Consider the following 23,056-nt stretch of genomic DNA (forward strand, 5'->3'; position numbering starts at 1 on the left):
AATTCAACAAATCAATCTAGCAGATTAAAGTCCGTCAATTCACTTACAAGAATATGTGTACGTTTACACGAATTTCCAATCAGGCAGTTGGAGCCTGGATTTGAGTAACAAAGATTGAACATCTAAAATTTGAAGATCTTACAATAAATCAGTTCCATCCATAGATCGTTTTGAGGATAAAACCAGGTTTTTTTAATTAAAAAAAAAAACCGATGGAGGACCAGAATGACTGGTGCAAACAAGCTCATGATCCAATCCTACTAGCTACATCAAAACTTCCGGCGCGTATTACATATTACAAATGTCCGAGTCCGCAACTGGATGGTAAGTAGTGCGAGTGAACTCGGCACTTGAAGAGTTTGTCCAATATTATTTATCTAGATAATATGAGTTGCAGGCTACCCAAAAGTTTACCGAATATACGCCGAATAATAACGACAACGGATTTTACGTCTTAAAAAAATGGAAAAGGAGCACAATAATGGTGAATTAGTATGATTCAAAGGGTTAACGTGAAATTATTAATCTTATTATTTAATTCGGCACTTGACATATTTTGCTGTGAACAGGTTGACCAAGGGAAACAAATTATTTGATCGGATTACAATTAATTGTTGAATATACAATTTTCATTTATTACATCTGAGCATGATGTGATGATTCAAGGTACGATTGAGGTTATTTAAATATCAACTTGATCGAATAAAAAAAATTATTGTACTTTTTAAATATTTGATTAATTGCCACCCTCCTTAAAATTTTGTCCCCATCTTCCATTCATTGTATTTCAAATATGACCTCTAGCACTACACAACTTGACACAAAATTTTGATTATATAACTTTTAAATTAACTTAATAAAAATATCTAGATCATGTAATAAGATTTTCAAAAAAAAATAATCTTGTACAAAGTTTCAAACAATCAATAAATTAAAATAATTATAAATAAAGAGATTTGACCTCGTATTATGATAAATACGACATTTTTGAAGGGTCGGTTTAGTTGCGTTGATGAAATTATGTGAACCTATAATATTGTATTTATTAAAATATTTGACTACGAGATAAAATAATATTGAATATATAACAATATGTTTGGTTTGAGTTATTAAATTTGAGATAACATGATAAATTATAATTTTACAACTTTCAATAATGATTAAGAAATATAAATTAAAAAAATACGAAAGATACTATTGTAATTTTATATTTAATAATTTGGTCCATATGAGATAAATAAACAACACATAAATTGTAGTCAAACATTTTATTAGCTAGGATTATTAAAATAAATTAAACCCAAGTACCCAACCAAAAACAAATTTAAAAAGATTAAGTTTTTTGTGACACGGTTCACGGATCTATATTCATGATACCGATCGATCGAATCTATACCTATCATGAAAGCTATTAAATTTAGAAACAAAAATGAAAATAAATATATCTATCTCCAAGTTACAAGAGATATAAAATAACAATAAAATCATGGAAAAAATGAAGCACATATAGCGTCATCAGGTGATGTAAGGGAGATGATGTCACCACCCCTCGGCCTTATCAAATAGCTGGAATTTCCTTTTATTTGCCACTGTCTTCCGGACAACATTAAAAATTATTTCCGTCAATATATATAATATATACATATGCATATATATATATATGTACGTATATTAACCCCGAAGAAATAGAGGAATTAAACCAAAACCTCTGTCTCGTAGATCTCAAAAAACAAAATGGGAAACTCGTGTGAAAATTTGAATGTGATAGAGAAAAGATTAGTGGAAGAGCTAACAAAAGGAAGGGAAAGTGCAGTCCAACTCCAAGCCCTTCTGCGTAAGCTTGCTAATCTTAAAGAGTACTCGGGTCAAGAACAGCTCGCCATGAAAATATTGAGATCTTTCACTGAGGGTCTCTCAATGGTGGCTTCTGGCAGTACCGCTGCCTCAGCCCAGATCGACTCCGTTGACTCTGCTGGAGGTGGTGCCGCCGACGGAGGAGGTGGTGGTGGTTCAGCGTCTCCCGGCGGGAGGAAGAAGAAGAAGAAGACGCTGCTCAAAGATCGGAGGGGCTACTACAAAAGAACGTGAGATTATATATATTGATTATTTCTTTTAGCATCATATATGAACTAGGAATAATGATGTCTGTTTTTTTCTAGATATTTTTATTTATTTAACATCAAACGAAATCCTAAATTATATTGAGCAAATAGATTGTTTTTTTCAAGAACATGAGCCTCAAGAATCAAGATTATTTCCTTGTATAGTTAGTTACTGAAAAGCTCTCTCTTTTTGCAGTAGTTTTTTTTTCTAGTAGGACAATAAACGTACACCTACGATGTTGATTCATCGACAGTGTTCGCCACTTGATGGATAAAGCAAACAAGAAAGGTGGCTTTTGCACTTACGTTTTGATATATGAATCTATCATATCAATACATCATGAAGCACAAAATTACAAATCATTGAAAGCAATAGAAAGTTTAGCATCATATAAACTTTTTTAAAAATAAAGTTTGTGCGTGTGTTTGTGGCCTTTTTTTTCTCTTGGGAAAATTATTTGTTTAAATTCATTGGATGTGGTCATTTCAAGATTTGGAATATGGTACATAGAGATAAGGTTTTGTGGATCCAACTTCACCAACTCAATTGACCAGTTATTAATTTATTGATGGGTGTTTAGTGGGTGTGAATTATGTTAAAATTGACTGCTAGCTTAACTATGAATTCTAAAAAAGAAACTTACAAAACTAAAAATAATATGGTTTTCTTGATATGATTTATCCATTTGAATTCTTAATTCACAACAGAAATTGTATTGCTAAAGTTACTGTATTGAATTCTTTTTTATTTCATTGAACTCTGCAGAAGAACCTCAGATTCATGGACAAGGATATCTCCAACGATAGATGATGGGCGTGAATGGAGAAAATATGGTCAGAAAGATATTTTGAACAGTAAACATCCGAGGTAATCGGACTGTCTTTCCTCGTTTTTTTCCTCCCCCCGCCCTTCGGCCTTAACTGCTATTTAAATTGCTAGTGATTAATATTTTAAACCGGAGGTCCTGTAAAGCATTCCAATCTATATTTATTTTACTGGTTATGTTGTACATGCAGATGTTATTACAGGTGCACACACAAGCATCAGGGATGCAAAGCAACAAAACAAGTTCAGAAAATCAAAGAGGAACCATTAATCGTTTACCAAACCACTTACTTTAACCAGCACACCTGTGCGAATACACTGGCTCCACTTCCACACGAACTCATCCTTGAATCAGACCCCCCCGAATCAAATCTACTAAGTTTTGGACCAACTCCAAACCCTGCGAAAATTTCGTCGTCCGAGGAAGACAAACATATGGTTTGTTTCCCTCCTAAATCATCTGAGAATCCGAGCACCTGGCCGGATGCATGGTCTCCAAGAATATTAGTCTCTGATGATGACCTAGAAGAAGCGGTTTCGGGGCTTTATTCGTGTGCATCAATGACTGGTTCGCAGCATGGGATCGATATGGAGGTTAATCAACTAAGTGATATAGACTTCTATCAGATATAAACTAGCTACACTGATCATATTATATGTATCTTTTCATACAGAATATGATGTTTGTTGTGTGTTACATAAATTAAGAGACTTGTAGTGTATAAAGCAAATGGCTATCTCGTCTGATAAATTCCTGCTGAATACGTAATAATTGCTTCTTTTTTTGTGTGTATTTATGTATTTCAACGTAGTTTATTTTGAAAAAATAGAAGCGTTCTCTCCCACAAAATGATTCGGAATGTATGCAACTGTGAGTCGGATCGGCTTGACTACGCTCAAATTATTTTGAAAAATACGAAAACTTATATAACAAAAAAATACCTGTTAAGGCCTAACAGTGGTGGGATTTGAACCGAAATCGAATCACATTTCAGTTGCGTACTACACGTTGCTATTCAATCACGACAGCAAAGTTTTCTCATACCAGTACACATATACACTTATATATAAACCTCGTTCAACCTGATAACGAAGACCCTTTTTTTTTCCTAATACAAAAGGAAAGAAGAATTCCAAAGCCCATTTCCCTTGAAAATATTTGCCAATGGGATAAAAAATTTCATGTCGGAAGTTGATTTTACTGTAAAGCTAGTGTATGAACACTACTTGTGATCTGCTCCTACATCGTTTCCAATTAATTGGATATCAAGCTATAACTCTCCACCTACATTATGTAAAATTCTTTTCATATATATATATATATATATATATTGCGGGGAAAAAAATTTATATCCATACAAGTGAGAGTATATATAACATCACAAACGTACATATATATCGATCCATACGATAAAACCGTGGTTTTGTATGAATTATTACACAACATATGAATATAGCGTCGAACATGTAGTCAGTACATTAAAAGATAACATTAAACATGAGAATAGTTTACATCTTACCATTGTTCAAAGTCTATGTCACCAAGCTGATCAACTTCCATTTCAAGCCCATGAAAACTATTCATCGATGCGCACGAATATAACCCTGAAGCCTCTTCCTCTAGATCATCACCAGGGACGGGTATTGTTGGAGGCAATACCTGTTTACATCCACTGGAACCCGACCCGATAATTCCATTCCATGAGCTCGTGTTTACAGATGATTTTGCGTAAGGGAAACCAACAATTTGTGTGTCTACGGCCTCGAATTCTTGTTTCAGCAAAGAAACATTGGCAGGTTTTTGGGAATGGTTATAATTACTTCCTTGAAAACTGAGTAGATTGGATTCGATCGAGTCCGGTTCCACGATGTGCTGTGGAAACATCATCTGCGTGTCAGTGCAAGTGTGATGACTGAAGTACGTAATCTGATACAATGGATCCTCCTTTATTTTTTGGACTTGTTTTTTAGCTTTGCAGCCTTGAGACTTGTGTGTGCATCTATAATAGCATCTGTGGACCATAAAAAAAGAAAAATTTAATCCCATGGTTATTAGAAAAACATTTACTGACAATGAATTACATTTGGATGATCATATAATATCACTACAAGAAAAACGCCAAACGACAATGGATAAAATCCGTTGTCGTAGGCACTGCAATAACTGTTGTAATTGTCAGTGTTGGTTTGGTTTCTAGCTTGATCTTTGCAAGAATCGTTGAAGTGGTATTTGGCTTTGAGAAGAAATTCAATTAGGGAAGAATGTCAAATGAACATATTTTGTGGAAATTTGAAATTCATTACATTAGTTAATAAACAAGTTAAAATTGCATGCGTATGATTTCAAATCCATGAATCTCAAAAATACCGCTCAAACAAATGAGCTAAATTTAAATCTCGAATTTGAAATCCTCTCAATATCCCAATATACACCACTAAATAATTTAATGTGTTGGATATAATGATTCAAAATCACAATTTTTCTATTTTCTAGGTCTAGAAGTTGAAAGTGAAACTTCAAGAGCTCATTAATTAGCTTCTTTAAACTCACAAGTTTTTGTCATTATATTCTTCAATTTTCATACAGAAACTAATATTCACAGCCCATAGTTCCCACAGGTTACATGCTCTAGATATATGGAACACCCAGTTTTTTTCTAAAAAAGAACATATAATTTCCCTTTAAAATCATAGGGGCCAATTATTATAAGATACTATATATATAATATATACTTGAATCAATTTACCTTGGATATTTGGAGTGCAAGATATGTTTCTGGCCATATTTTCTCCATGCACATCCATCTTCTACCGTAGGGGACTCTTTTATCAATGAATCACAGGTCCTTCTACAAACCAGCAATACATGTGTTCAAAACAAAAGCAAAATGCAGTTTCAACAACATATAACATTTTTAATAAATCTATGATCATTAATCAAGGGCATCTACGGGTATCGATCTCTACACTAATATCCGATTAATCTGAATCTCTTAGTACTCACGTGTAGAACATATTTTTGAACAAATAGCGACAGCCATATCCTTGAATTAGTAAATATAATCATTAGTGCACAAATGAAAATGCAAAAAAAGAAGAAGAAGTTGATTTTGCACTCTTAGACCTGAATTATTTGTACCCTATTCCAAGTCTTGATGACCACAGCAAATGAACATGCAATGTGTTAATATTGAACCATACAAGAAAATACCACGCATATATAGAAGCAGAATATGACAGCAAAAGAGTTGAAATTTAAAATTAATCACCAATCTTATCAAAACAGGAAAAAGAAAAATTAAAGGGGAAAAAGGGTTCACCTTTTTTAGTTAGTTAATAATTATCTGCAAATAGTGAAAAGATATCGCAAGATTGAATAGCTCACGATGAAATTAAACTGCTAGCTAGATGACACAATCGATCAGCATCTAGAAAGTATGTGCAGTACTGTTCAATCCATCTTTCCTTAAAGTATTAAATTGGTAATTCTTGATTGGTGAAATCATTTTTGATGAAGTAATCAGTTCACATATAAAAATCACAAATATCCATATATATATTATGTCTATAAAAAGAAGACATGGTAAATCTCACTTTCTCTTGTAACAACCCCTCTTGTCTTTGACCACTTTCTTCGTCCCCTCGCCGGAACTGGTCAAGCCGCCGCCGCCACAGTCAACGGCGGAGAGCTGAGCCGATAAGACGGCGGTGCACGAGCTCGCGATCGAAATACCGTTAGTGAAAGATCTCAAGATTTTCATGGCAAGTTCTTCACTTGAGGTCGACCCTTCATCTTTAACAGAATTATGCAGAAGGGTTTGGAGTTCGATTGCACTATTTCTGCCTGCTAATAACTCTTCCATCAATCTTCTCTCTATAGCACGTAAATTTTGGTTTAATTTCCTCATTTTTTTCTGGCCTTTTTCAACTCAATGAGATCTAACAGACGAGGGTTTCCTCTTTTATTTTCTGTATTAATGATTTATGGAAGTATTTATTATATTGTCGGAAAGTGGAGAGAGTGGTAGATAACAAATTTGTGGCGAAACCCTTTAAAAGTTTTGAGGTTTGACAGAGCCAAGAGGGTGACGTAATCAAACTATGTAATCGGATGACGCAATAATTACATTATTTAGAAGACAATTATCTGTTTTTACTTTTTAGTGGACGTGCTTTATCTGTTGATTTGTATAATTAGGTTGAGGTTTAGCGCTTTGTCTACATAATCGAGAGTATATATTTCTTTTATAAAAAAAACTTGTTATGGATCAATTTTGTGACATAAATATTTAATTCGACTCAAAACGTAAAAAATTTTTTATTTTTCATCAAGAGTGTAGGTATAGACCAGTTGACTTATATCACATATACAGATCTATGAGACTGTCTCACATGATACATATTCTATTTTTTTTTTTAAGCATTTAGGTTCCATTTTTTATTTATAATTTTCTTCAACTCTTTGCTAATATATATAAGATATTAAAGTAGTGTTGGCAAATTCTTAGAAAAAAGTAATTATTGATGTTTTCTTTACAAATTTGCAAAGTTTTGTAAAGGAAAAGTAAATAATCATTTTTTAAAATATTTACGAACACTAATTAAGTCGAGTAGTGTTTTATTCTAATTTATTTCGCTATAATTGGCCCTCACAAGGTGTGAATATATGGATTTTGTGACGAAAATTAATGCAAAATCTAATGTGATAATGTCCAAAATCTGATACCACGTCAGATTAAAGTCAATTAGAATTTAAAAAAATTAATTCAGCTTACTAAACCTTATCGCTTGGTGGACAAGTCACATATTAGAAGGAAGACAATAATGTTTATTTATAAGATTCAATTTTATTTGGTAAGAAAGTGGCATACTAGGCGTCACCTTTTGAATTAAAAGTGTAAAAAATAGTATATTATTTTCAAACATTGAATTAAAACATAATATATTGATAAATAAATTATATTTGCGAGAAAGAATATTTACAATTAGGCGATTATATTTAATTCTGGCTTTGAGGTATGAAAATGATTACGGGGAATTACGTGAAGTTGGCGAAAATTTGTGTAAAATGGTCTCACGGATCGTATTTTGTGAGATTGATCTTTTATTTGAGTCATCCATAAAAAAATATTACTTTTTATGCTAAGAGTATTACTTTTTATTGTGAATATCGATAAAGTTGACATGTCTCACATGTAACGATTCGTTAGACCATCTCACAAGTGATCTACCCGTGAAATTCACCTTTTAGAACTTATCATTAGAATTACAAATATTGAACCAATAGCACCACAAGATATTAAACCAACATAACTTTGGAATAACGTGTAGTTTAATTTTTCTTCATATATACTCTAATCATCCACACGTAAAAAATATCCAGAAATTATTTTATCTTTTATTTTGCGAGTGATTACATCTCAAATACTACTATATTCGATTCTGAACCTGAAATGCAAAATTTTATATATGTCCCAACGGCTTTTTTTGACAAGTTCAATTCAACATTAAATGCATCCAATCTCGATTCGACATTTTCTATGAAAGACACGATCCTTCTTTCTACAAATTCAGATGGATATATCGGCCACTGACATTAGAGTAGATCTCGTGTGAGACGGTCTCACGAATCTTTATCTATGAGATAGATCAACCCTACCGATATTCACAATAAAAAGTAATATTTTTTCATTGATGACTCAAATAAGAGACCAGTCTCACAAATACGACCCGTGAGACCGTCTCACACAAATTTTAACCCTGAAATTATACAGAGATGATGCCACAGTAAGTAAATGAAATATTTTACTTTGTTTACTCGTCAAAATTACAAAACATTTAATTAGCATCAATATAGAGTACAGCCGTTGCAAGGCATTCATTTGGGGAAATGATACGCCCCACGGTGCCAATGGGTTTATCCATCGTTCATTGGTGTGAGACCCACATTCTTTGTGAGACGCCACGCCAATCCAAAGACTATCGCCATATGGATGGGGCTATTCACTTGACGGTGGCATTGGGAATGGATGAAGTGCAGGGTCCAGCAGAGGTCATAAAAGGGATGTTCTTGAATGTGGCGACGCCCTTATCATTGGTGAAAAGATGCTGCATCCATAGTGGATTCGTATTAAATCATGATCATGACGCATAACATAAAATTACATGCAACTATTCCTTCTGTTTTTGTTCCAAAAAAGAAATATAAATAAAGTTAGTAAATAATTAACATAACACGAACTTTAAAATTGATTTTTACACAAATGTTATGCAGTGGGGTTTATTCACTAGTAATCGAGAAAGACAGCAAGCAAACAATCACCCAATTGCTTGTATTTCATATGATATGTAATACAAGAGATATTTAGCAAGAGGAAACTTTCTGAAAATGTGCCTTCTCTGCAGTGTAGAATATTTACAACAGTTAAATGATCAGGAAACAGGGTGAGGTAAGGTCATGCTCTCACCGGTTCAGAAAATGAGAAGAATACATACCGGAGTTATCTTATCCAACTGTTTCTTTTTGGGGTTTAAAATTTCTTCAGGCCTTCCGACGTGTCTGGATTGAACATTAAGTTGGTTATGTCAGCAATCTAGTTATTTAAATGAGGCCATTGTTGTACTTAAAGCTGATGACAGTTTATTCACTGGCGAAATGGTAAATTGTGTTATAACGGAATGAAGATGGGAAGACAGGGGAGAATAAGATGACATTGCACATGAGTTCAAATACAACAGAAAATTGTGATTACTGTTTACACACCACAAACTAAATATCTTACGTATTGAAAAATTTAAAAAATTGTGTAAATACGAGACAAAAAGGTTGCATAAAAAATCAATATGAATAACACGGATGGCCCATAAAGTTGAACAAGAACCCAAGACAATATAAATAAATTAAATTTGTCCAAAGTTGAAAATGTTCACAAGATAGTTTGTAAAACATTTATGCATGAAAAGAAAGGGAATTTTTCCCTTAAAAAACGCATCCAAAGCTAAACATCTATGGTAATAGTGAGCTAAAATTTGCTTAAGAAAGAATCATAAGCTGGCAAACAACAAAAAAATAAAAATGCCTGGATAGAATTAATAGGAAAGACATACCCAGAAAATGTAACGCATTCACCAATTTTAGCCTCGTCTGGAGCTATAAGAGGCTCCACAATGGAATGATCTTGATTAGAAGCACACAACACCTGGAATTTAAAGAGATGGAAAAGAAAGGCACTCATCATGACAGATCTCCAATACAGAAGAGACTGTAGATGCAGAAAGTATCACCTACCCCGCTTTCATAAGAAAAATAAATTATTTAGCATGGATTTCAAATAAACTTGGGCAGATTAAGATTGTGATGACCCGAATCAAATATTACTAATTAAGACATGATTAAAGAGTTGTTAATTAAGTAACATAAAGAAATTAATTGAGGATCGACATATTGGGATCCACCGAATTGAAAATAGATCACCCAATCTACTTCAAATTACATTATCCTGAGAAATTCAACCAGACGAATCACTAAATCTATTTCAAATTATATTATCCCGAGAAACCCAACTAGATGAATAAGAGTACAACACGTGGCAGAAAAGATTGTGTTCAAATCTTGTGAATTAGTCTGGACGCAGTCTATAAATGAAAGCTGATTTCATTTGTTTCCTTTCCTTTAGTTTCTCTCTCTCGAGTTCAAGCCATACACCTTATGTTTTCTAGTCAGTTTCTAAGGCCGATTAGTGTGGGAAAGCTTCGAAGCTAGTGTCGACTCGAGGAAAGGTCGGTGAACCGAGACAAGCAGATCGAGACTTCATCAAAGGTCTAACGACGGACGAAGGTATAAACCTAAAGACTTAAATAGAGATTTGAGGATCAATAAGAAGAACTTTGAGGCATGTTTAATGATTCTGAATCTTGCTTGATAGTGGTTTCAGTATGTTGGTATTGTTTCGGCTCAGACGAGCAAACTTTCTGTCAGATTGTTTTAGTGAGGTATGTGATGTACTGACTGAGATATTCAATCGTAGTATAAACACTTATTATATGTTGTATATTTATCTGTTGCGTGATACATGCTTTATTGTATGAGATATTATGCATGACATATCTAATTGGGCTAGATATCTTTTGAGATATACCTCATTTGTTGGGGTCGCTCGGCCCTGTTCTGTATTGTGGACGGTTGGGTATCGAGAGCTACATGTCCGATGGGACCTGCGGGCTTTGATGACCCCGGACATTGTAGGTCCACGCCTTGATGATGAATGTAAGAGCCAAAACATACCTTGGGCAGATCAGAGACTACACACTCAGGCGCGACGGGACCTACGGGCTTTGATGACCCCGGACATTGTAGGTCCACATCTTGATGATGAATGTAATAGCCAAAACATACCTAGGGCAGATCAGAGACTACACACTCAGGCGCCTCTAGACCAAGCATGAGATTTTTTACTTGATCCTTGATATCCGAGCATATTGTATTTCACATGCATCATATCATTTTGTTTACTCATATATTATTGTATTGGGTGATTGCCGTTCACGTTCTTGTTTTCATCTTGGACACCCCATTCCACGAGGCAAGTATTAGGGTGGACGTTTCGGACTGCCAAGGGCCCAAGACAGCGGCTAGAGCAGTTGGGTTTTTTGTGGTGATCCAGTTGAAATTTTATTTGGTTTCTCGTATTCTCGTACATAATTATGATTTCGATTTGGTTGTATTAACGATTAAAATTGAGATTATTGTATTGTTTTCATTTGGGTTGTAAGATGATTAAAAGTTATTTGGATTCCGCTGTTTAATTGTTGTTATCAAGTTTAATTATGTTTAGTAGTGGCTCGTGTAAGATCGCTACAAAGATTAACAAGATTGGGAGATGATAATGAATATGATGTTGATCTCTAAAACATGGCAAGCCTAATGCTGCTGTAGCAGGGAGCTTTGTTTTCAGGAGTGGGGTTTGGGGTGTAGGAGAGAGGGGGGTGTTGGGCGTGCATAGTGTCAACAACAGGGGAAAAATGGGAACATACCAATCCCTCTGACATCACATCTCGTAACTTCCCAGGCTTTACATTTGTTATCAGTACCACTCGGCGGTTCTGAAAATACAAGGTAAAACAAGAACCACTAGATGTTAACAGCACCCTACAAAACCCAAACTTAATCAGGATGTAAAACAAGTTTCAATGTACACTGAGCATTCGTACCTTTAACTGATCTGGAGTGCAATATTTTGCCAGGCCACTCACCACTTGCCTGCATTTGGCTTCTCCAATATCAATCTCCTCAACCAGCAAGCTGCATTTCAAAATGAGTAATAAAGAGACAGCCCAACTTTACTGGAAGTATTCATTGAGTTTTGCACATGAGATGAAAATTTCATCTCTAGAGGAACAATTGGATGAAAAACAGAAGTACATGAAACAGTGTGCTCGATAATGATAATTGATACCATCACGAATTAAACATAATTATCAAAACAAAATAAATTTGACATCAGATATTTCAGAATAAAATCCCATTAAGAAAGGAGAAGAAGGTCATAGGTATGACTATAAAAGATATTCAATGCCTTAAATCATGTGAATGCCATAAATTTAGTCGATGCAAGTTGGGGTGGAACAAAGAAAACAACGGCATAGCTACTTCACCTATCAGCTGAAGGATGTTTCCAGGCTTTACGAATATGTCCAATCTGTATTTTAAGTAGACTGACGCTAAGTTCTTCGTCTTTCTTTTCCACCTCCTTTTCAGGTTGCCTGGCCTTGCCTGGCTCTTTCTCAGGAAGTTTTCTTTTGTCTGGGGTAGCTTGACCGGCTGCTTCAACCTTTTCCTTATGTTTTTCAAAGAAACAGGGAGAGATATTAGTGTAAGCATATTAGTACATGTCCTTACGCCCCATGACAACTTCAATGACAAAAATGCTAATAGAAAGGCTCTGCATGTTTATGGAATTAGCAGCATTTTAAAATAGAAAGAAATAGAAATTATTTTAAAAAAGGAAGCAGTTTGAAACAAATCATAGGCAATTGATTGTAGTAGCAAGGTCCATTCTGCCATGAGTATGTGTTCATCACAAGAAAAACAAAGTACACTTCATGCTAAAAATCGCCACCAAAAGTTTTCCGACTATAACTTCAATTAGAAGAAAATGTACAGGTGAAGCACTTACTGCGTCAGCAATTTTCTTCGCTTTCGAGTCTGCTTCCTTATTGATAGCCTCTTTCGTTTCTTGAACAGTTTTCTTTGCATTGGAATCATCAACCTTCCTCGTCGATTTTAACGCCTCCGAATCAATTGTTGAAATATTAATACATCAAATTCCAGTTTATTTTTGTTCTCAGATGCAGAGTAGTAATAACTTTAAGACAACAACGCACACAAAAATATTCCAATTTCGGAATCCAAATAAATGCAATTTATCTCGAGTTTGAACAATTTGGTATCCTTGTTCTGTTCCCATGGAAAAGTAACAGCATGTTTAAGAACAATTGGTCCTCTCGTATGTTTGTATCTTTAGCATGAAAAATATTCGGAATCATGAGAAGGAAAGCTATCCATTCTCTTACATGTCAATAAAAGAAAAACACAAAACAACAAAAGACCATCTGAACTCTCACTGGTGCTTTCATGTTTCTCCGTAACTCCTAGCATATTATAGCTCCAACTATGACAGTAGAGATCAATGCAACAAAATTGGTAATCAATCATTCATAAAAAAGAAACAGATAATGACCACAATAGAGTAGCAAGTTACTCACTGAGGGAATGCATTGGACATTCTCCACTAGAATCTTTTTGAATAATTCCCCAAAATATTCCTTGTTCTGCACTAGGAAGACGAGTTCATAAACAAGGGAGCAACGGGGGAAAAATCAAGAGGTGCTACAAATAAAAGTATGTGCATTTCTTTAGTCGCCACAGAACCTCGCATAGAATACAGAAAGTATAAGAGATATGCAATTTAATATATCTTTCTTTTGAAGGAAATCCATTAAAAAATATATAACCAGATTTTGGCATTAGGTTCATTCATATTAGGCACAAAGTGTTTATAATGAGTGGCATGTACCCAAGAACTACTAATGATGTTTTACATCTATCTAAAACCATAAAGAACCAAGGAGAATGATTCTGATTTTTCAGCAGTACACATCTAAATATCTAATTATTTCGCTCAAGAACTCCCACAAATACGCACTTAATGGACGAGATCACTTAATGGACGAGATCATTCAGTGATGTTCAGGGACCAAGAAAGATCAGAAATTAACATCTTTTTTTGGAACACAATCTTTGGAAGCATTCTGGTCAACTACACTAGCCTGAGCAATCAATATTAACTTGAAATATCATTTGAAAATCTTTGTACCTTCTTTGTAGGACATCAAGATTGGTTTCTTTATACCGTTAAATCGGATAAGAAAAACTCAATCTTCGGGAAACCGACTATTCATACCTGAATATAATCAATCCATCTCAACAAGTGTGGCAGCTTGGCTTTGTCAGAGCTTGAAAGATCATTCTGAAACTCGCAAAAAGCTTGTTAGTCACAACTGTACAATACAGGGTGAGAAATAAGGAAATCTCCTTACTTTCAATATCCGTAAATCCGTCTAAAATGTCCAAAAAGCTAATCAATACTCACTAGATATAGACCAAGAAACGTAAAATAAAGACTCTTCAATACATCCAATCACAAGTGTGAGTACAAATCAAAATATATGGAGCAAATCACAAAAGAGTACATTTTTCATTGGCATAATAACGACAGTTTATTAAAGAAAACAAAAACCACACACCACAGCCGAATGCACAACTGAAAAGACAATCATATCAGCTTCAGATGGCTTCAGTCCACCTCCCATAAGAACAGACTTTGTGATCAACTCTTCATTCAACTTGCCAAGACTTTCCAAAGTCACACTGGAATTTTCCAAAAGCGACTCAGCAAATTCTATCCATTTCAGCAGCTGCCACCAAGATTAAGTCGGTCGCACCAAAATGCTTAATTTTCAAGCGACTAAAATAAAGCACAAATAAATATAAAATTAACCATAAAAACGTATAAAATTACTTCTTTGTTGTTAACTTGTAGATCCCCATTTCCTGATGAACTCAGTATTCGTGCGCAGAGGCTCTTCACGTCACTCCCCAAATCACTTGAAAACTCATTCTGCAAAACCAAGGCATCGAAGACTTTGAATCCCTTCTCAAAAAGTTCATTAATTAACGTCCATAAATGAAAAGAGAACGAAAATGAAGCTTACCGGATCCAACGAGAGGTATTTACAGAGAGCAAAAACAATATTTTGCTTCGCAATCACAGATGCCATCGATCGAAATCTTAAATTGTGTCAAAATCACTCTCCTTGTCGGAAAATTTAAATTAATATTAACTCCAATCCCCGATAGTTGAGTGATAAACCACCAGAAATTTATTCTCTAGGGTTTTAAATTTGGAATGTGGTACTCTTGTTAGTGGGCTTTACTGACTGGGCCCAATTTCGTTTTCCCTTGTTCAGTCCAACTGAAATAATAAATAAATACTTTGAAAATGACAATTTGATAATCTGATATGATATTATTATATTTTTCTATTTGTATAAAAATTACTAATATTTATGTTAAAAAAAGGAAAAGAAAATAATACGCACATTCTTCTAGCAAAATGTACGGTGTTTACATTGCTCATAGTTCTTAGTATTTTTCATCTGTACACTGCTCAAAGTTATTACACATTGATACGTTAAGTTTCAAATAAAGACTTCGTCCAGACAAAAAAGGAGCAAAACAAAAGAAAGATTCAACAGTTATTCATTCCGCAGGGGCAAGAGAATCAGTTTAGCTAATTCACGCTGGAACATAAGATTCGAGCAGGAGTCTTGCTGGGGACGGTGATCTGATTTCGACCATCAAATAAACAAACTTCCACTGTTTATCAACCTTGTCCTTGAACATCTCAGCACCAACTAACCCAGCTCCATGGGGACCGCGAATGTGGAAATTAACCTAATATTTGCCAGATAGATCCGTAAATAGAATGTAGGCCTAACAGACAGAGACATTACATTGTTGTGTACTCTAGTAGGCACTACAGATATGAAAAGAAAAGGCTACCTCAATATGCTCGCTGCCATCTTCATCGGTCCATATTCGATTAGGGATGCGTTGGCGAGCAGCTCGGTTCCGGCTTTCCTGGCCGTACCCAGTTATAGGGGATCCGATTCTGACTCTAACCTGGTCCAAAGGAGGTAAAAATGTCGAAAGCAGAATCACAGGAATGATTGGAGAGGTACAGAGATAAAATCAAGAACTGTGTCATTAACTCGATACCAATATCAAAGACCTAGATAAATGGATCCGAAAAATCGAGTCTATGAACCAACATGATGCTGAGTTTGTGGTCGCTAAAAATCAAATCATCAAGTCTAGGAACCGACAGGATGTTGAGTTTCTTGTCATTTTAAAATTTTTATAAATCCATGATGATTTCACAGAAAAATTCCCATGAGTTTCTTCCTATCAAGAGACCAGACTTCATCGTTTGACTTGAGACCAAAAATCAAGTTTAGGAAAAGAAGTGAGAGGATCTTTAAAGTTAGAAGATATGAATAATCCGTTCAATGCCCAAATATTTCTAATCCGGTGACTGTCATTCACGAAAATTTACCTGATCATGTTTTACATCAATTCACAACCACTGATCAAAAGATGAGTAAAATCCACATGAAAAAGAGTTGGAAGTTGAAAAGAAAAAACATATAATTGTGCGAACCTGACTGTCATTTTTTATTCTTTCAAGAGCCTTCCCAAAAATTTTATACCTGATAAAGATCGGTATATAAAAGTCAGAAAATAAGGTTTCATTCCCAATAATTTCATCATATACCACAAGTTTATTCCTTCGTAAAGAAACCTCACTCTTTAGGTTCAAATATAAGTTCCTTAAAAACAGCATATCCTGCAGCTGCTGCAATTCCCAGCCCAGCTAGGATGAGAACACTATAAGAAGCTCCTTCAGTAAATGTCATTGGTTTCTCAGGTATATTATATGTTGGAGCATCAAATGGATCCTCGACTGCGGTCACATCTCTTTTGGTCTGTATGGAAAAAATAAAGAATAAAAGTAAATCTTTGATTATCAAGGTAATTTCAAAATGGTAAATATAGCAAGTAAAAAAATTATTAGCAAGAGAAGATTTAAGCTTAAAGTTAGCATTGATGACTTAAATGCTATTCTAGACGATCAAATGTTTGAAGTTCACAAATCAACGTGGAGTTCGCGAGTTGCAGATACATACAGTATAATGAGCATATTATCTAGCTTGACCCTGTAATCAATATGCAAAATTACAAAACATTCTTGCATTAATCACAACACCTGGTAAGATTTGTTAGTCAGTACAGTCCTGCTGTGTAGATATATATGATTTATTTGGAAGTCTCAAAATTCCATGAACTATCAGAGCATCAGTAGGGGTATCAATTTTCTTTTTAACCCATTGATATTTATTATTATATTTACTTCACAAGCAATTTTTAAAGATTGGAATATAGATCCAGAGCAGGGAAGACCGGTGAAATAGGGGCTCATTCTGCTTCAGATCCGCATTTCATAATTTTCAGAAAAAATTCTTAATACGACTTTGCCTCAAAGAATAAAGCCTTGAAGGAATATAAGCTAGCAATATCTAATAATAGATAAGAGAGCGAATGCATTGTGATGTTTTCGATTTTTCGTTCACATGGGAAACAGGGCAACTAAGCAGGAAGACACGAGTGCTTTAGGTTGTATGCAATATAAAAAACAGGCCCGGTAAGAGGCAAGGTGGTGTATCCCTCACGGGGATTCTTGAAATTTTGTTGTAACTTCCTTCAGACGTACTAAGTCAAATATGAGGTGATAGAAAAGGTTTCTACATTAAGATATCAAGATTTTTAATGGCGTTTAGGTTAAAAGTAAAACCTCATTCGAGCTCTTGCGTGTTGACTCGGAAGTTCTTGATGCCATGGACCTAGCATAACCAGGAAGTGTAATGTTCACCCCATTGACCTCAAAAACTCCCAAAGACGAACGAAGATTCGCAAATTTTCCATTTCCCAATCCTCTAAACAACACCGAGACGCCTACCAAACATCATCATCCGATCAAATTCTCCACTCGGCGGTAAAACCCATAAAAAATCTTAATTTCCAGGTCATTATTTGAACAAAAAGGAATAAGTATACTGACCAGCTGCCATATCCGTATTCAATTTGCGAACGTTTTCTGCTCGAATAACGTGTCTTATCGTGATACCAGATTCCTGAGCCACCTGCAACCTATGTGCAACTGAGCATTAATAAAATGAATGAAAAAAACAATCGAGTGAATTCGTAAAGCCTGTGCTAAGAATACCTGGTAAATATGATTTGAAGAGCCCTGATCGATTTCATTTTTCTTTGTTTCAGAGCAGGTGTGCTCTGCTTCTTCAGGATTTCCACCTCCTTGCTAAAACCCTAACGTGTAAGGGTTCTGGCAGTCTGCTAATGCAGGATATCTCAATTTAGACCCGCTTAACTTCTGTATTCGGCAATCAACCCCGATGTTTATTATCTATTCCATCTATTTATTATACCGACAGTTTTGGTGTGTCAAAATCACACCAAAAATCTTTCTAATTAAAGTAGATTTTTTTGTAAAAACCAATATTTTTTCATGAATGACCCAAATAAGAGATTCATCTCATAAAATACGACCAGTGCGACCGTTCACACAAGTTTTTCCTTCTAATTATGCCTCCTAAAACTCGTTCATGGTGTGGCCTTCATTGGGTGGATTTTTTGGTAAATCTTCGCGCTTATTCGCGACTTTTCTTATTTCAAAAACCGATCACGTTATCACATTTTTTCCTTTCCTCATTTCAAATATGAGGTGCAGTTAATTTTCTCATATTTCTTCCCAACTTTTGCAACATTTTCTCAACTGTAAGTTCGTTCTCTCTCTCCCATTATTTTTTAAAAATTATATACGTTTCTTGACAACAAAGTTTTGTTGCAGGAATGCAGGACGGTTCGAGACCGTGGATGGTGAAAAGGTGGCCATGGGGGGTGACTGCTGATCGATTGGAGAAAACCAAGGCCGGAATTTGTTCGGATCTATTCCTGCGATACCGACCAAGGATGGTTTAATAATTCTTCAACTACTCGGCATGATAATATGTCACAATATGAAAGGTGCACCATCTCTTTGTGAAGATAACGTCAATAGTCAATGTATAATTTAATTCATTGATAATTTGACATTATTGTACGATAAAGTTCTCTGTCATTGTTTTACAAATTTTATAGCCCATGAAAAAATGAACATAAGTATTTACGTAATATATTAAGACTCGTACTACAAAAATAATATGTTACAGACACAAGACGTGTGAACTCGATGTTAATATTATATTAAAACTTCCAAAAATCGATTAAAAATACTTTGATGCTAAAAGAACTCGGCAATTTACAGTGCTTACTGCTTAGCACCAGCCCCCTACACCAATACGTACAAGGATGGCAGCGGTGCATAAAAGTTTAAACCACCCATTTGGAGTGCTCTAAATGCAGTAAAACGGGTTGTGAGACAGATCTAAACGAGTGGATCCATGTCCCCGGTATATATATATATATATAGTAATATGTTTAATTTTTTTATTATTTCAAATGACGAATGTCCGAATCGGTGGCGGGGCCCGTTCATTGGCACTCGGGCTGCCCAATTTTTTAAAAAATTTATTTGTAAATTTTATATAATTTTAAATTAATTTGATATTAGTACTAATAAATCAATTTAAAATATTAAATGATTTTAGAATTTAAAATTTTAATACGGGGAAAATCATATTTGTCCTATTTTTGTGGGTTTTACGTCGTATTTTATAAACACAAAGTTTTAAAATATCATTAATTTCATGTAGAGGATCACATGTGTTTTTTGGATTTTCCACGTCGGATAAATGACTTTTACGCAATTTGTTGGGATACTAATTTGTATATTTTTAAGCATATGATATCAAAATTAGGTGTATTCCAAATTTGATCCCATATTGACATGTTACGACAAAAAAAATTTCACTCAAACGAACTAACGATTCTTTATCACAAATACAAGTAGGTGAGACGGTTTCACGGATCTATTTTTGTGAGACGGGTCAATCTGATCTATATTCAAAATAAAAAGTAATATTTTAAAATATGTATATATTATTTGCAAATCGACTCAAATTGGATGTTCCTCTCATAAAATTGACATGTGAAACTGTCTCATTAACTTTTTGTGTTGTGATATATCGGGATCAGATTAGAATTTAGAGTGAGTGGATAATTTCTTTTAAAAAATTTCTTTAAACTTAAGCTATAGCAACTCTTTCTTTAAATGTTCAAAAATGAACCGCACATCGAGAAATTAAATATAATTTAGTTTTATGACTACGTGAAAGAAACTCGAAATAATCCTTCTAAAAATCGATTAAACATTTTGAAAACATTTAAAATATATGCAAGTTGAAATATTAAAAACGATTTGGTTGAAACTTTTTATCAAACATTTTGTATGCAATATTTTGTTATTTGAAAAACACATAAAATACTTCTACGATACATTTAAAAACATTAGCAGTATCAAGTAAATGTGATGAATAAATATATGATGAATAACTATGCACGAATTTGTGTATAGATGTTCGAAAATTAACAACTCATGCGTCATTCTTTATTCTCATAGACGGTATCCTTATAAATATTTGATCACTCGTTTCGACTTAGAACTTATATATTGCTTAATCAAAATTCATAGCACACTCTCGATTATAGGTCACAATCTCATAATCTGCATAATATGTAATCTCTCTTATGTCAAGACAACATGCATACTTTTTAATGTTATTGTGTAAAGCTAAAATTTGAAACTCAACTTTCATATACATATACGTATGAGTGATCGTATGTGTGAGAAATTAATCTTTTACAGTGTTTTTATTTCTCAAATATATCATCACACATAAGAGATATATCTCACTAAGCTGATATATTCATTTAGACTCATCTTATTAGGCTTGATCTCATTATAGCATATAATTATATTTGCTCATGCTTTTAATTTCAATTAAAGCTTATATTTGATATTCAAAATATTGTATTTTTTACCTCCAAAAATGATATAGACATAAGATACAAGAGTATGACCATTATGAAAGGTTTTGTACTATTTCTGATATTGAAACAGTCATATTTTAATTATTTGCCACTTTTTAATATTGGGTTGGGAGCTGGATTTTCTGAGCGGTCTGGTCGGCTTTTGGTGGTTGGAATTCCGGAATGGTCAGATCGGTTTTTTACTGGCTGGGGTTTGGTCCAGAGCAGCTAGGATTTGAGCGGTTGGAGTTTGATTCAAGTCTACGTGAAATTTTCTCTTAGTTATAACATTTGATTCGTTGATTCTATGCAAAGTATAAAACATGTAAAGTTATAGTTATTTCTCTTATATTTCTACAAATCAATAATCACAAAATTTTGAGTTTTATGAGAGATATGCTTGAAACATCAAAACTGCACATATCTAGTCGACATCTATATTTGTGTAATAAGACATCATTTTCCTCGCGGTTTATCTGTATCTTAAGCTTCGATTCAGACTTTAACTCTGAAAGATGATTTGCATATCATTGTCGTAGTTTTCTAACTCGTTCTTAATTGTCCCATCATGATAATCGACTGAGATATATGGTCAAAATATTAAAACTGCTCAACTCTAGTCGTTCGTTGTATATGTGACATCCAACTCGATCTTGCAGCACCTGGTTAGCATAGATAACGTCCGAACTAACCTAACCAGCCTGAAAACTTGTAGAGAATTGAGTTAGCTTTCCAAATGCTTTTCCCGATTTCATTTGGATATTGGATTGTGAGATATCAACAAATACTAGAACTGGTCAAGTCTAACAGTTTGTTGTATCTGTGACTTTCAGTTGTACAACGCGACATCTGGTTAGCATGAATAACATCTGAACTAACATGACTGCCTTGAAATATGACTTTTAGATAATTGAGTCAGATTTCCATCTGTTTTGCCCGATTGTCATTTGGATTACTAGTTTATGAGATATCATCGAAATACTTAAACTCATTAGATTTTCAGCATGACTACATTCGAGTTTCAGCTTCTCAAATTTTCTAAATTGACATCCAACAACTACACTTAATAAAATATGTTTGCAACACATTGACAAGTTTTGTTCTCATCAAAATCAAAATTGTTACTATTTTCACAAGCCAACATGACACATACATTGTGTGCATATTAAATATCATAGTTTATATAATATAACACATAATTACATTTCGTATTTTTTGCCAAGAAGTTAGTGACCAATGTAGTTATTCAAAATCACTTAAATTTAATTAATATATATACAAACTATATACATAAATAGTTGCATATTTTTACGTCGACATGAATATTTATTCTCTTTTACAGTGGCTGTCAATTAAAGAACGAATATAAATTAATTGAACTAGAAATCCTTTTCCTTTTCATCATTTGCTCGCCACTTTAATGCTTTGTACATATGGACACACATTATACAGTCCATTTTTTCTTAAAAATTTATACCCTCAATTTGTTAAAAATTATTTAGTAATTTTTTTTAAAAAATTATAAATTACGCACATTTTTAGTCACGTGTTTTGTATATTATTTTTGAGTAGGTCTTTTGTGAGACGGTCTCATGAATCTTTATCCGTGACACGGGCCAACCCTACCGATATTCACAATAAAAAGTATTACTCTTAGCATAAAAATTAATATTTTTTCATGGATGACCCAAAAAAGATATACGTCTCACAAAATACGACTCGTGTGACCGTCTCACACAAGTTTTTGCCTATTATTTTATCATCCTCAAAGATAAAATAATTCGGGAATTAAAATCTTTTTGTATAATTAGACATAAAAACCATTAATTTATTATTTTACACCGATGCACATTTATTTCGTTCATATATATATATATATATATATATATATTATAGGCGTGTCATTGCTATATATATATATATATATATATATATATATATTATAGGCGTTTCATTGCCATT

The 23,056-nt window shown here is 34.0% G+C and overlaps 4 protein-coding genes across 5 annotated transcripts; 1 reads left to right on the forward strand and 3 right to left on the reverse strand.

Annotated features, from left to right (window-relative positions):
- Positions 1-1,587: 1,587 nt before the first annotated feature.
- LOC142540371 (WRKY DNA-binding transcription factor 70-like) lies at positions 1,588-3,707 on the forward strand. Its single transcript, XM_075646474.1, has 3 exons — positions 1,588-2,084; positions 2,869-2,970; positions 3,120-3,707. Exons 1-3 carry the CDS (start codon positions 1,735-1,737, stop codon positions 3,559-3,561), a joined length of 894 nt encoding a protein of 297 aa, XP_075502589.1. The 5' UTR covers positions 1,588-1,734; the 3' UTR covers positions 3,562-3,707.
- A 621-nt stretch (positions 3,708-4,328) lies between these two features.
- Positions 4,329-6,951, reverse strand: LOC142540372 (WRKY DNA-binding transcription factor 70-like). The gene is made up of 3 exons (XM_075646475.1): positions 6,523-6,951; positions 5,676-5,777; positions 4,329-4,940 (listed from the first exon to the last, which is right to left on the reverse strand). Exons 1-3 carry the CDS (start codon positions 6,834-6,836, stop codon positions 4,445-4,447), a joined length of 912 nt encoding a protein of 303 aa, XP_075502590.1. The 5' UTR covers positions 6,837-6,951; the 3' UTR covers positions 4,329-4,444.
- A 1,754-nt stretch (positions 6,952-8,705) lies between these two features.
- Positions 8,706-15,382, reverse strand: LOC142540373 (putative methionine--tRNA ligase). The gene is made up of 12 exons (XM_075646476.1): positions 15,202-15,382; positions 15,009-15,107; positions 14,734-14,904; positions 14,391-14,456; positions 13,693-13,758; positions 13,104-13,217; positions 12,583-12,764; positions 12,139-12,229; positions 11,962-12,030; positions 10,036-10,127; positions 9,424-9,487; positions 8,706-9,036 (listed from the first exon to the last, which is right to left on the reverse strand). The coding sequence occupies exons 1-12, from the start codon at positions 15,265-15,267 to the stop codon at positions 8,932-8,934; spliced, it is 1,185 nt and encodes a 394-aa protein (XP_075502591.1). The 5' UTR covers positions 15,268-15,382; the 3' UTR covers positions 8,706-8,931.
- Positions 15,383-15,571: 189 nt separating this feature from the next.
- Positions 15,572-18,523, reverse strand: LOC142540374 (putative mitochondrial import inner membrane translocase subunit TIM21). 2 transcript variants are annotated; one of them, XM_075646477.1, is made up of 7 exons: positions 18,333-18,523; positions 18,168-18,256; positions 17,901-18,061; positions 16,856-17,034; positions 16,710-16,758; positions 16,052-16,171; positions 15,572-15,943 (listed from the first exon to the last, which is right to left on the reverse strand). In XM_075646477.1, the coding sequence occupies exons 1-7, from the start codon at positions 18,368-18,370 to the stop codon at positions 15,785-15,787; spliced, it is 795 nt and encodes a 264-aa protein (XP_075502592.1). In that variant the 5' UTR covers positions 18,371-18,523; the 3' UTR covers positions 15,572-15,784. The 2 variants fall into 2 exon arrangements, with proteins under 2 accessions (XP_075502592.1, XP_075502593.1); XM_075646478.1 differs by having other exon boundaries at positions 18,168-18,249; positions 18,333-18,477.
- Positions 18,524-23,056: the final 4,533 nt, after the last annotated feature.

This window comes from Primulina tabacum, chromosome 3, assembly GCF_025594145.1.
Source record: "Primulina tabacum isolate GXHZ01 chromosome 3, ASM2559414v2, whole genome shotgun sequence".
NCBI classification, from domain to species: domain Eukaryota; kingdom Viridiplantae; phylum Streptophyta; class Magnoliopsida; order Lamiales; family Gesneriaceae; genus Primulina; species Primulina tabacum.